Here is a 13,856-nt window from a genome sequence, read left to right as displayed (position 1 = left end):
TCCATTATGTGACCTTGGAATAATTACGTTTGACCTTGTGGGACGTGGTTGACAGTTGATACCGTTGCTATTTGACTTTGGGATTCTAACATTGAAATCCCTATGACAGGATGTTACAACAGGAATACCAAATGTACAAAACAAGGTACAAATTTACAACAAAACTTGAAACTTGTCGCCAGTAAAGCTATATGTACACTTGTTATAAAAATAGGATGTATTCTAACACCTTCTTTGCAAAAATGTGGAAGCGTAAATTGTTCCATTCAACGGTGAACTAATTAAGAACATTAATAGATAACATATAGTCACACGCAGACCGTCATCGATACCGGGTTAAATTAAGACGCGGTAAATATGATTGCTCTATTTATATAATTAGGTGATGGATATTTAGGCGGTGAAATTTCAATGCAGAATTAACGTTATGAATGAATTTCACTGCATGAAAAGGATACTAACAGATACGTTGACTTTATATCATGTTCTCAATGGATAGCCAGTAATCCTTGTTACGTGTTATTCGTATTTTAGCTTTTATTGTCAATATTTTTTCCTTTTTATGATGCCATAAAAAGAAAAAAAAATGTTGATTTTATTGATGCACAAACAACTTTAATACGTCGAAGTGTGCTCGGTAAACTCGACAGAATCTGCGTTGTTTTTGTCTCAGCCTTAAAGCGTTGTTTACCAGCCCGGTCGTACTATGTAGGTCTGCATGATAGGACAGGTAAAGGTGGCAGGTTGCCAAGGAGCGGCGGCCATTTGTAAACAATGGTCGTAAGCTCGTCCATGATTTAAACATGGCGACCTGTGTTGTAAAACGTTTGTAATGTTTCTGTGAGATATTTTAACGTGCAAATGGATGTGAAGGGAGAAATATGTCGGTCGGTAGTGATTCTGACCTGGATAACAAGTGTCCTGGCTGTCGACATAGGTAATAGTATACATTGTATATATTCAATCCAATTATAGCAGACATGGTTGGGAACGGTGACTCCACACCTAGCCGTTAAGATTTACAGCGGGTAGGAACATTTGAGGATTATCAGACCGTAACATTTCGTTATTTCCCCCCTTTTTTCGCTACTTACATTGTATCTCTGTTATTCATTAAAATCTCAAAGGAAAGTACAATAATGATACAGTAATCGATAATAGCGAACACATGTACCCGACCTAAAATGCTTACTCACTGTCACATGTACTAATTTAAGTCTATGTATATCTTAGAGATAATGAACATGTATTTTAGGACGATAAGAAAAAGCGTTATATAAACGTTCTGCGAGGTTTTGATATAGTACATTAAAATTTAATCTGATATGTTACACTCATTTGTATTGGTTAGATCTTTGAGGTTATTTTTCCATAGACCGAAAGAATTAAATGACAAGTATTATGACGTCATACAGAACGTTTTTCGCGGAATATTTGAAAAGCGGCCCAGTCATTGGCCAAACTGAAATATTGGATAAGATATCAATGCGACACAACCCAATTTGTTTTATTGTAAAAATCACGGAAATTTATGCCTAGTTGAATTATCTGAATTAAATTATATGCATTATTCTCAATATCTTTTGGGTTTATGAAATCATAGATAAAAAAACGAACGGACATTCTTTTTCAAAGACGCGATACTCGGTCAATCTTTATATCCCTAATATAGACATACAATACTACAAAATAGAAGTTATGTAAGAACGTTGTCATCAGTTAGCACATTAATGTGGAACAAACTGCCGCGTAATCATGTTTGGTTTGATTTATTATATGTCCTAGTCCCGTGTATGTGATGTTTCGCGTGTGTGAAATCCGAGGGTGTGTTTTGGGAGACTTCGGTATATTCAATTTCAATTCAATTCTTTTATTACACTCAGATACACATTGTGTATAACAAGAGGTCATACATATATAATTAAATTTTAAAGCATGACAGGCAAAATTAGATGCATTATTTGTATAAAGATTCAAACTTTTACAAACAAAATTCAGTGTGTCATAACATTTTTCCCAACAAATTGTTTCACCTTTAATTAACCCTCTTGCTGCCAGAGTGTACATATATGTGTGTAATACGGGCTGGTATCATACCTACAGGTGTAATACTGGCTGGTATCATATCTACAGGTGTAAAACTGGCTGTTCTCATATCTACAGGTGTAATACTGGCTGTTCTCATACCTACAGGTGTAATACTGGCTGGTCGTATAAAAAATCTGCTAAAGTTAGAACTGTAATTTTTTGACAAAATATGCAACTGACAACTTGCTACAGATATTGATAAATTGTATTTGAATATCTCATAACTTCTTTGATCTTTGTCGAAACGAGACTTCAACGGGACTGAAACCTCAGAAGAATACATCCTTAAAATTGGTAACATAGGAGATATTAATATACATGTATTGGGTATAGTAATAATTGACTTATTCATATGTGTATATATTAATACATTAGAACAATACATATATTTTAGATAATTTTGAGTTGTAATTAATACTATAACAAGTTGCATAATTTCTGAACAAATAAGCATAAATTTGCGTACATTTTTTTTATGAAAAATGGAGAACATGCCTTTCATTTTAATGTGATTAGGATGTCTTGTGTAGTAAGCAGGAATGTAATCCCCACGTAGCTGACTTACATTATAATCTGAACATAAAAACAAATAATGGAATTCATCACCAATACCGGTATTGCATATATGACATATTCTATTGTTACGTTGAACTCCTATCCATCTTCCGGTTTCAAACGGAAATTTAATATTTGATGTTCTGAATTTACACATTGTTTTTCTGTCTTTTTCATTTAATCGTATTAAATAATTTTCAAGTCCAAAATTGTTTTTAAATATAGAATAATAATATATAATAAGAATCTCTCGAAGAATTTTCAATATCTTGGAACCACGACTGGATGAACTGATCCCTTAATTTATATTAGTGTCGTGTCTTCTTGTACAGTGGAACTTTTTTGCTTTGCCCTTTTTATAGTGGGGTATCACTGAAGTGTGCCGCCGAAGCCACTTTTACGTGGTGATCTCATATCATGGCAGGTAACTAGGGCACATTTGTTTGTTTACGTTTTTCAAATATTATAATGTGCGAGCATTATTTTCTTTGTAGATACAGTCTGCTGAGGTCGACCACATGTTATGTTTCCGAAAAATTGTTGACATTTTCTCTTGGTTTCACAACTCTCGTGTTACTTCGAGATTGTCGCGACGATGTTCGGAAGAGTTCGGAATGATTCGGCATCTTTAGAGCCTATTTTTGACGTGTACACGCTAAAAAGATTTTTTACTTTTAAAATTAAAAATACTTCCATTGCTGCAACTTTATAAAAGTGGTAAAATTAGAAGTTTAAATTAAGACTTAAACAACATTCACTATGACAAAAAGAGCGAAAGTGATCGACCATACAACTTTAAAGCTTGTCTGTTTGTAAGAAAATTCATTGAATGTATGCTTATGAGATATCTTATACAATGCGAGACATCTTCTTTCATGACTTTTTAAACTTTTTGATGTAAGTTTGATCATGCAATGCTACATGATAAAATAACAACTTGTCATCCATATAAATTGGCTGATCAATTATTTTTTAGCAGTACCAAAATAGGTATTCATTAAAACTCATCGAAAACATACCAAACTATGAAAATAACGTGAATTAAAACAACGGTATATTATAAAATAATGATTTTTCCTGATTTTCGGACTAAAGAGACTTCGGACTATTGGGCCTTAGGACTATTGAACCTTCGGACTAACGGGCCGTGGGAATATAAGGGTGTCACAGGGGACAGAACCCAAAGACTCATCTGACTTTGATTTAGTACCATATCGTGACCTCGACCTTTTGGTTTTGTCTCGGTGAAAAGTTTTCATCAGAAGGTCAGGCTCATAATTATTATATTAAAGGTCATATTCTTGATAAGGTCTCATCTCTGATGAGAGTTTGAGACCCACTTTGGTAATAACCAGGCGGTACAGTCAGTGTATTTCAGTTATTTTACTCCAACCTTCCTCCACAACTCACGCACCCACCAACCTTAGCTTTTAACAACCAAACATACCAAAGTACTAGTTAGTAAGTAATTCTTATTTACGGTAGACACTGGGTGGCTGATAGTTACGTGACTTTTGTTACAGACTATATGTCAGCTTCCTGTACGACCGTGAGTTCTATGGTCTCCAAGTCCCGGCTGTTGGAGTCTAGTTCCGGTTTGGAGTACAATAACGACATGAACTGTGTTCTGACCGCCACTGCGTCCGATGGTCGCTACAACGTACTGGTTGTGTTCAGGTAGGTCTAAAATCATTCCAGGGTACATCTGATAAAATTAAGTTGGACTTATGAAATAAAAACTTTCGATCAACATACACCTTTTTAAAACAATATCAATTTTTAGGAAGTTGACAATTACATTAAGAAGGTATTCAATAAAGTTTATAACTAGGAAAAATTCGATTTCATCTGCATTCTTGCTATTATGGTATCAAAACCAATTTTCATATACCATTATAGGTTCTGAGCCTGGAAAGGTCGGGCTCCTCCACACCTAATTTTGATAGTCCTTTAAAGGTTGTTTATTGGACGTGAAGACCAACATTACATTTTCAGTTTATTTATTCTTGATAGGTTTTTATTGCATGATAATTTTTGTAATTCTATATTTCCCTAAGTTGTTTTGCTTTAGTAAATAAACTGGTGATTTATTTTCAGTCGTTTCGACCTTGAAGAAAAGAGGAGCGGTTCTTGTCTGGATTACGTGAACGTATATGATGGTGGATCCGTATCAGATCCAGTTCTTAACGTCGAACCTCTATGTGGCGCCACGTTGCCTAGTAACCTGGTTTCCACAGGAAATCAGGTGACCGTTGAATTTGTGACAGATAGCTCTGCGGTCCTCATGGGATTTGGGATCATATTTACGGAAGTTTATAATGGTAATTTTACACTATTTTATGATTTTATAACATTTTTAGGTCATCTGACCCGAAAAGTCAGGATGATCTATGTCGTCATGCACCGTCCGTCGTCGTGCACCGTTTGCCGTGCGTAAACTTTTCATTTAAACGACTTCTTCTCAATAACCGAATGGCCCAGGGTACTCATATAGGGCCTGCAGCATGTTGGCATGAAGGGCTACGAAATTTGTTCAAATGAATGACCTCGAATTACTTCCAAGATTGATCTTCATTCAAGGTCACGGAGTGAAATAGGTTTAAATCGTTAAATGTCTTCTTGTGAAAAACAACAAGGCATAGATTCCTGATATTGGGCTTGTGACATGCTGGAATGAATCGCTACCAAGTTTGTTCAAACAAATCACATTGACCTTCATTCAAGGTCAAAGCGGTCAAAATAACTAAAATCTTTAAATGACTTCTTGTGGATAACCGTGAGGCCTAGAGACCTGATATTGGGCATATGACATGCTGGGATGAAGGGCTACCAAATTTGTTCAAGCAAAAGACATTTGCTGGGATGAAGGGCTACTAAATTAAATGACTTCTTGTAAATAACTAATACACTGGGTACTAATAGTCGGCCTGTAGCATGCTTGAATAAAGGGCTATAAAGTTTGTTCAAATGAATGAACGTGATCTTCATTCAAGGTCACAGGGGGTAAGGCAGTTATAACCGTTAAACATGCAACTTACCGTGTATTTCAGTTCTACTATATATTGTATTAACAGTCAGATGGCCGTCGTTAAGGCCAATTGTGCCTCTTGTTAATCTTATGTTTACAAAGTCTACATAAATGACGTGTAAATGATTTTCTGTCTAACGATATTCGGACCTAGTGTTATCTAGAGTTAACTTATTGTAGGTAATGTAGTGACTTACATGTAATGTTTTGCATTCTGTGACATCGTTGTATGTCACTGGTGTTCTTTCATTGTTAAGCTTCTCTAGACGTCTTCAGGTGCTATCCAGTCCTCTTTAGACTCTTAACCAGAACATCCTTCGACGGTCGGTCAGCAGTGGTTTAGTTTTCCACGATGACTCGCCTCTTCTACCAAACATCCTGTAGTGGCTGTATTTCTCTCCTTGTTACCCCAAATGTGTCTATCATTCTCCAATCTGATTGGATACTTCCTCACCCATCAGTCCATCAACACTTTATCTTCAGCTCATCGTTCCTTGACTTCTGTTCTTGGGATTTCCCACAACCGCCACCCCATAGTTCTATCGGTTCTATTTCGAGGGAACGTTTTGGACTCACGAACGACTATGTCAGGTCTTCTGAATGGTGTTTCAATAACAGCAGCTTCTCGTTCAGGTCCATCTTCTATGGCAGAGCTTTCTCCAAAGAAACAAAGTTGTTTCTTAGCTGTTTTCCCCATACTTTCACCAATTGTAAGCTGTTTTACAAAACGTTTTGACCTATAATTATTTCTATAGTTTTTCATCCAACGCTTTTCTTATTGATATGCATTCTGCATCCTGGTTTGATGTCTAACATTCATTTGTACCCATCTAGTTGCATACAAGGCAGTTTGGGTCCCCGGTCCCCGTCATTCCTAATGTGTAAATTGCCGGGCAATTGTAGGGTGTCCTCCATGTGCAGTGTGCTGATTTTAAAATGACCTTAATAGTTTTAACAATTCTTAAAATAACAACTGACTTTCCAGGAATTGCTATCTGGTTCATGCTCTTTGCATCCGCGATTCCAGAGATTCCGCCTGTCTGGACCTCCTTCTGAACCAACTGTTATCCCGCTCTTAATATGTGAAGATTCAACTCACTGCCTTGAAGTATATTACCAATTCTATATCGCATCTCCGCATATGTGGTTTAACTTGAACGAATCATGCATCCCTGGCTTCAATCAACACATCAGTAGAATGGAAATCACTCTTCATGCAAAAATTGTTGGTTTTTAATTTTCCTCTCAATATCTGTGTCTATGATCGCATCGAAAAAATGTAAACAACTACCGTCGGCCATTTTCTCACTTCGAGCTCCCCCATATGCCGTCCAAGCGCCCCCTAAGTCAGAGGTACGCACCTCCTGTGCACCCCGATTCATTTAACCTTCTCCACGGTGAATAGGCACTAATTCTGAGGACCAAGGAATCAAACTTACCTTGAAACTCAGGGTACTGGACACCGCGTGTCCGCACAGTCGTGCTGCAAGTGAAACGATGGAGAGTCTCGCTGTGCGCGTAGGGTTATACATAGGCTCATTTGCATACTAAAAGTCTCCTTTGAAGCGATGCATGAACGTGCAAAGTACAGTACTATTCTCAATCCCCGAAAGCTGGAAGGCTGGTCGTAAAATATCTGTAAATGATAAAAAGATCCAACCTACTTTCTTCTTTACTTATCAATCGGTTTCTGAAAAATCATATTTGAGCAATGGAAATTAATAAAGGTAGCATGTAATGCTGGTAAACCTCATTTATATCCCTCCGGATTCCTTCTTGATGCTGTTCCATGTGTTTGTTGTGAAGCACGATCCTTGTCTACGGCCACCCCCCAATTTACTGTAAGCTTGAATTGTGATATATAAAACGTAGCCTCTTGTAAACCAAATACTGGAGCCAGATGCTGATCCTAGTCTTTCCATTCTGATAACCTCTTTGAAGCTTACCCTGCAGGTAGGGCGTTAGAATTGTACCTGCTGCCCCTATTGCAAGATCGTAAAAGGCGACTAAAAGTATCTTATCTTTCTCTTCTTCCTAACTAACTTTCTTCTTCCTAACGTCTCTCTTTGCACCACCTAACATTTGACCTTCGGTTGAGCTCTCGCCCCTGTGAGGAAGGCTCTTTGTGCTGTCCCCTGGCCGAAACACACCCAAGTCTATAAAAGTGGTAGTTTCTGCTTTTGCGTGGCGCTCAGCGTACAGGGGGAAGTATGACTGGTTCGCCCGGACCGTTGTCACTATAATGTGACCAGGTGGAGAGTGCTTCTTGGTGTCGTCGGCGGCATGATTCAGTGATATAGCACTATAGGCAAGAGTTCCACTATAGCAGAAAACAACATAAATATACCACAGTCTCCCAAAACACACGCCCGCATTTCATAGACGCAACACAGCGCATATATGGGAGACCGTCCTTTCATGGTCATGACTGTTAATAGGACATTAATAGAAACAAACGAACAAATAGTATCCAGTGGTATAGCTTTTAGATTTTCTGCTCTCCTAGCTGTTGTCAACAGTATGTGTGGATGCTTGATTACGGTCGCAATTAATTTGATCTTTATTGTTTTACTGACTTGACCGGACTGACAATTTCTTTGACTGGTTTACCATCATTTAATTACAAACAATGTTCTGATCTATTTGTATTTTTATATATAGGGCAGCAAAGAAGTAATTCTAACAACTGTGTGGACAAAAGATTTTGTCCACACTTTCAGAAATACTTCTTTGCCCAATATTTACTACTTAAAGTAATTCGTATCCTACAGACATATGTCTATAAGGATCCAGTATTATGTGGAAAATAACTGTTGAAATACTTCCTTGCCCCATGTATTTTTATATATCTATAATTTAACTCTATACTTAAAGTTCCATCTATAAAACTTTAAATCGAGCATTCTACACAATGGTTTCATTAAAACAATCCATGTTTTCACATCTATTGACATATATACTGCTTTCTAACTTTGGGATGTGTATCAGTAGTGCAGGTTCTATAGTGAGATACCTACAGACCGTAAACCAAACAAATATATATGTTACAGGCTCGTGTTCCACGGCGGAGTATGGATGCAGTAACGGGTACTGTGTGAACTCTGACCTCAGGTGTAATAATTACAAGGAGTGTGGGGACGGGTCGGACGAGGCCTCGTGTACTGGTGAGTAACCATAGATATCACATCGTCACTTAAAATCAAATTGACATTGGAATCTAATATTCGTAGCTCTCCATATTATATAATATCATTCGCTAATTGAGAACTACGAACAAAAAAACTTTTCCTAGTTCATTTAAGATCCGAGTTATATAAAATCTTAAAATACGTCATTTTCTATCTAAGATTACACATTATCAAACTCTATCTTTATTTCCATATAAAGTTAGGCATACCTAGGTATTTCATAAACCAATGTTGAATATTTCAGCTGAGGAACTGTACGGTTCCGGACCAGATAACACTGCGCTGATTGTCGGTCTGACCCTGGGTCTGCTCGCCCTGATAGTGTTGGGTGTGGTGATTGGAGTCTTCATCTATAGACAATACAGATGGCGTCGCTTCCTTAGAGACCCCATGCCGGCCGTAAAGAAATGGAACACCAGCAGTAACTACCCAGTTACCCAGAAGTACTACAAACAAGGTTTCACTAACACTGGATACCAGAGCATTTCACCGACATCACAGCCCTACAAAGACTTCGATGTGGAAGCCGACGACAGTGGAAGCAGTAAAAAAGAGGACCCGCTTGCCTTCACAGCCGCAGAGCCAAAGGAGAAAGTGACGCTCGGTAAACCGGGGTCATCTAAAGTATAAGATTCATACATTTTAAGACAGTAATTTAAGACAGTAACCATCTTCAACTTCTAGGATATAGCTTCCGGTCACTCGATGTGTAGTCCTTTGTTTCTGGAAGCCTCTCTGGTCTATGACCGTTACTGGGAAGACTTCTCTGATGTAAACAGCGAAAATCGATTTGACCTAAGGTCTGACATGATTTAATACCCGACGTAAATAGTTTCTGACCGGAAATGATGTTTGATACTGGTAGTGACATCGAGCATGTTTGGGAGCTACATATTAGTTATTAAGTATGGTATATGTACTCAAGGTGTTAAATACTTCTAAGGTTGTTGATCAACGTATAGCTTTTAAAGATAGTTTTTTCATGTTCACATATTTACATCGTGCTGTGTCTTACTATCATTTATTTAAATTATTTGAAATCACAATTTATTCACGTCAATGATTCATCCGTAACATGGAATTAATGATACAATGTATGCATGTATATAATACGTTGAACTATTTTAGTGTTTTAGTGTCCGTCCTGTACATTTTGATATCCAGTAGTATGAATTTTTACACATATTTCAAAGTGTACTGTGAGAAAGTTCTGTGAGAAAGTTTGCCTGTATTTGCTTCAAATGTCCTCGGAATTTTCCCCATTACACATGTGAAATGACAGTTCTTAAATGTTAATATTCAGAAAGAGCTTCCATTATTAATCGTTGGGGAGAATTGAAATATATATATACATATTAATAACGCCTTTTGAAATAAATGGCAATCGTGAAGTGTAGGTCGCGCTTTGATACATATGACTGACAGGAATAATATATCGTCTCAATTTATAACCCAGATGTTTTTACATCATCACATTTAAGGATTGATTGTCAATTTTGTTGCTTGCATTGACTGATGAAGAAAGTTAATCTCGTGCAAATGAAGTGAACTGCGAAGCAGTTCATGTAACATTTGCACGAGATTAACTTTCTTCATCAGTCAATGCAAGCAACAAAATTGATAATCAATCCTTATATTTACGTTAACCAATTTAAATATCCCGCTTTTGAAAAAAGTCAAATTATATGTATTCGGTATAAGATTATTATACAATTTGCAACATTGTACCAGTTATCGTACATGTATGTACAGCTACGGAACAGCCGCCAGTCAGTTCTTTTCGTCACCAAGGCAACATAAAATGTAGTTCCGAAAATAACTTCATTCTTTGCGCGTTTGTACAATTAAAAACGGCGATTTTGAAATATTGTTTTTATGTACAAGAATTAATGGCTTAAATTTTATCATAAAAACATGATCATGTAGCTTCAAATACAAAAAATTGCTGCGCAGTACTAGCAGTGCAGTCAACGTGTAATCCGGTTGCTCGATTTAGCAGGGGTCCGGTTTTGAAGAAAATGACGATTGTGGTGAAAATGCTGAATAGGACCTAGTTGGTATCTAAACATATCAAATCTTTTAAAAATCAATTGCGATTGTTGTGGAATGTACCTGAATGTTGTATTTCCGTCTGGTAATTGTTTGTAGCTGGCAGTTAAATGTTTATTAACTAAACCTGTTGTGAAATCCAACCCCTGTGTCTTATGGTATGCGATGCAGTCCAAGAACCATGCTTCAGGGGCTCAATAAAACGTGTTAAAATGTGGGATTTAGTCGCAGATCACTGGAAGACTTGTGTGTTATTCTTGAAATGTGATAACTTCTCTGTCAACTGGAGTTTTAGGATTAAAATTCTGTATAAAGTAAGTAGAGAAACATTGATTTGAAATGTTGGTGGTTTCCAACGACCCTCGAATGCCGTGGGTTTTGACACTCGCAGAATCGTTTCGTTAGGCTTATGTCACTGAAATCAGCCTGTTTGGTATTTGAGCGTATTTTTATGGAATCTATCGTTTCTAAGCTTACATGTATGTCACCGTTTCGCATATAGATCTATATATTGTACACATTATCCTAACTATTTGCGTTCGATTATGCCTACTTCGATGAGTGATGAACATCGCTGCGCTCAGTAGGCCTAGCCTATGTTCAGCATTTTCCGGGGCTTGAGCCTAAGTCATCGTTTCTTCAAAATACGTGTAAAATATCTGTAATATCATATTACCAACAATTTCTAATATCACTTTATCAAACATTTCTGTCTGTGTTTCTAAATGTACAGCGATAGGCCACATCCCAGAAAGTTCATTCAAAACTGAAGCGGCGTAAAACTACAGAGCTCTGTAGGTTAAAATGTAAACAATGTCAAAATGTATTCTCACGCCGGTCAGAGGTCAGCGCGTGACCAAGCATCTTCATTGGGAAATGAAGTGATCGGAGTTTACTAGTTTCATTGAGGCGGAGCGAAGTGAAAATGTAAATATAGTCGGTTGGTCTGAATACAAGCACAAAAAACATGTCCATGTAGTTCATATCTTTAAAGACTAATCATGACTGTGTTATGTTTACAGTTGTATTTTGTTAAAACTTTTTTCGTAATCTCTTGTTGTGTAATTCGCAGGCGAAACACATTTTTTACTAATGTTTAGCAACAAGTAAAATAACTTACTATCAATTTGCAAATTGTTGTGATATTTAACAGAATGATGTCGTCTGTCGCCTTTGACAACTTTGAATACATCCAAAACACATTGTCTTTTACCCGTCCTCTATTCCACATGCACTTGCAGATTATTATATAAAGTTGCTGTAAAAATATAACAGTATAAGGTTGTAACCCTGGCTACTGGTTATAGGCCTGATAGAGTTAACTTACAGCCCAGCTCCTGCAGCAACAGATGTAAACGGAGGGGTATGACGCCAAACAAGTTCCAAGAGCGAGGGCGATAAATTATCCGCGTCTGATAGCTCATTTTCGTTTCCTTGGGCGATGTCACATGCAAAATGAGCTCAAGAATCCCCGATTCTAATGGGATAGATATGCGATGCAAAAAGTGCCGTGATTACTACTGCAATCGATGTACATAAAAGCGTCAAAGCATGATGAACTACCGACTCTCTGGTTCTGTTCACCATGTAGAGTTGTGATTGGAAAAAATATACACACACAAATACAGAAAAAGGGGAAATGCGCTGATATTTTAAGCTCTTACGAAGATAAAAGAAAATAATTGGAAAGTTTTATCGATATGAAATGTACCGACCAACAAGTTAGGAACATCGTGCAGGATGAAATATGAAAAAGAACACCAGTAGAACGCCAGGAAGAGGGCCGGGAATCGGGTAACTCCGACAACATAAAGCCGATGGATGATGATGTTATCGCTGAAATAAATGAAAGAAAACGAAGGGAAAACAACATTGTCATATTTAGATTTAAGGTTTGGACAGAAAGAAAGCTGATGAAATGGAAGAAAAAGGACTGATGACAACTTGTAATATCAAGTATGAGGAAAAGGAACAGAAAGTCATCAGACTAGGGAGATATGAAAGGACCAATGAGAAGCATAGGCCATTACTTTTGTCTTTTGGATCATCTGAGGACAAAAAGGATTTCTTTAAGAATATAACGAATCTGAACAATGACGCAAAATTCAACACACTAATGATAGTAAATGATCTTACAAATAAGGAAGGAACGAGGACAGGAAAATGCACTAATAAACGTGGACAAACTTAGAGAGAGTAATGCATCGGGGAAATTCGGGTTCCGAGTTCGCGGTCAACCTTGGAACAGAATATCGTTAGGTTTGCAATAAAAAAAGACACCCAAGTGAAAAAGAAATTGATGAGCCTCATTCCCAACCATTATTGTATTTAATTAAAATGCCTATTTGCTAATGCAGACACACTATCTTACAAAATAGAGGAGCTAACAAGAGGCCCATGGGCCTTAACGGTCACCTGAGTTAGAATATATAATAAAACAAATTAAAGACATATAAACACTATATGCTGGGCCTTGAAGTTGGTCAGTGATTTATAAATTTGACCTTTTTAGACTATGAAGAGTATTTGCTTCCATCAAACCTGTGAACTTAGAGGTATTTTTGAAATTTTAATCAATTTGACCCTGTTTGGTCCTGCCCCTCTGGTCCCCTAGGGGGTCATCGAGGACGGATATGGATGTTAAAATGCTATATCTTCGGCTAATAATTCTAATCAAGTTTGACTAATTTCCTACGAAAATTGGGCAAATAATGTTCACAAATATGTTTTTCCTATATAAACTAAACTTGACCCCTCCCCAGGGGGTAACGTGAGACCCCAAGATCATATAATTCACAGTTTTTATAAAACACCTGAAGACCTTTCCATCTATAATTATTTGATTCTACTATATCCAGAATTTTAGAAGATTTTTGAAGTTTTAGCCTATTTGACCCTTTTTTAGCCCCCCCCCCCTGCCCCCAGGGGGTCGGCCAGAACCGATGTGG

General features: G+C 37.3%; 1 protein-coding gene across 1 annotated transcript; it reads left to right on the top strand.

Moving 5' to 3' along the window:
- Positions 1-744: 744 nt before the first annotated feature.
- On the top strand, positions 745-12,034 carry LOC138316276 (uncharacterized). The gene is made up of 5 exons (XM_069257903.1): positions 745-937; positions 4,167-4,320; positions 4,741-4,964; positions 8,722-8,835; positions 9,104-12,034. Exons 1-5 carry the CDS (start codon positions 862-864, stop codon positions 9,487-9,489), a joined length of 954 nt encoding a protein of 317 aa, XP_069114004.1. The 5' UTR covers positions 745-861; the 3' UTR covers positions 9,490-12,034.
- Positions 12,035-13,856: the final 1,822 nt, after the last annotated feature.

Source organism: Argopecten irradians, chromosome 2 (genome assembly GCF_041381155.1).
Source record: "Argopecten irradians isolate NY chromosome 2, Ai_NY, whole genome shotgun sequence".
In the NCBI taxonomy this organism is placed as follows: Eukaryota; Metazoa; Mollusca; class Bivalvia; order Pectinida; family Pectinidae; genus Argopecten; species Argopecten irradians.
Note: the sequence above shows the minus strand (reverse complement) of the source record. Positions and strands in the feature narration are given on the sequence as shown.

What these genes read in the sequence shown, in the direction of transcription:
- LOC138316276 (XM_069257903.1), top strand. Translation starts at nt 862, where the DNA reads ATGGATGTGAAGGGAGAAATATGTCGGTCGGTAGTGATTCTGACCTGG. An exon ending in TGTCCTGGCTGTCGACATAG is followed by an intron (nt 938 to 4,166) that starts GTAATAGTATAC and finishes CTTTTGTTACAG; the next exon opens with ACTATATGTCAGCTTCCTGT. An exon ending in GGACGAGGCCTCGTGTACTG is followed by an intron (nt 8,836 to 9,103) that starts GTGAGTAACCAT and finishes TGAATATTTCAG; the next exon opens with CTGAGGAACTGTACGGTTCC.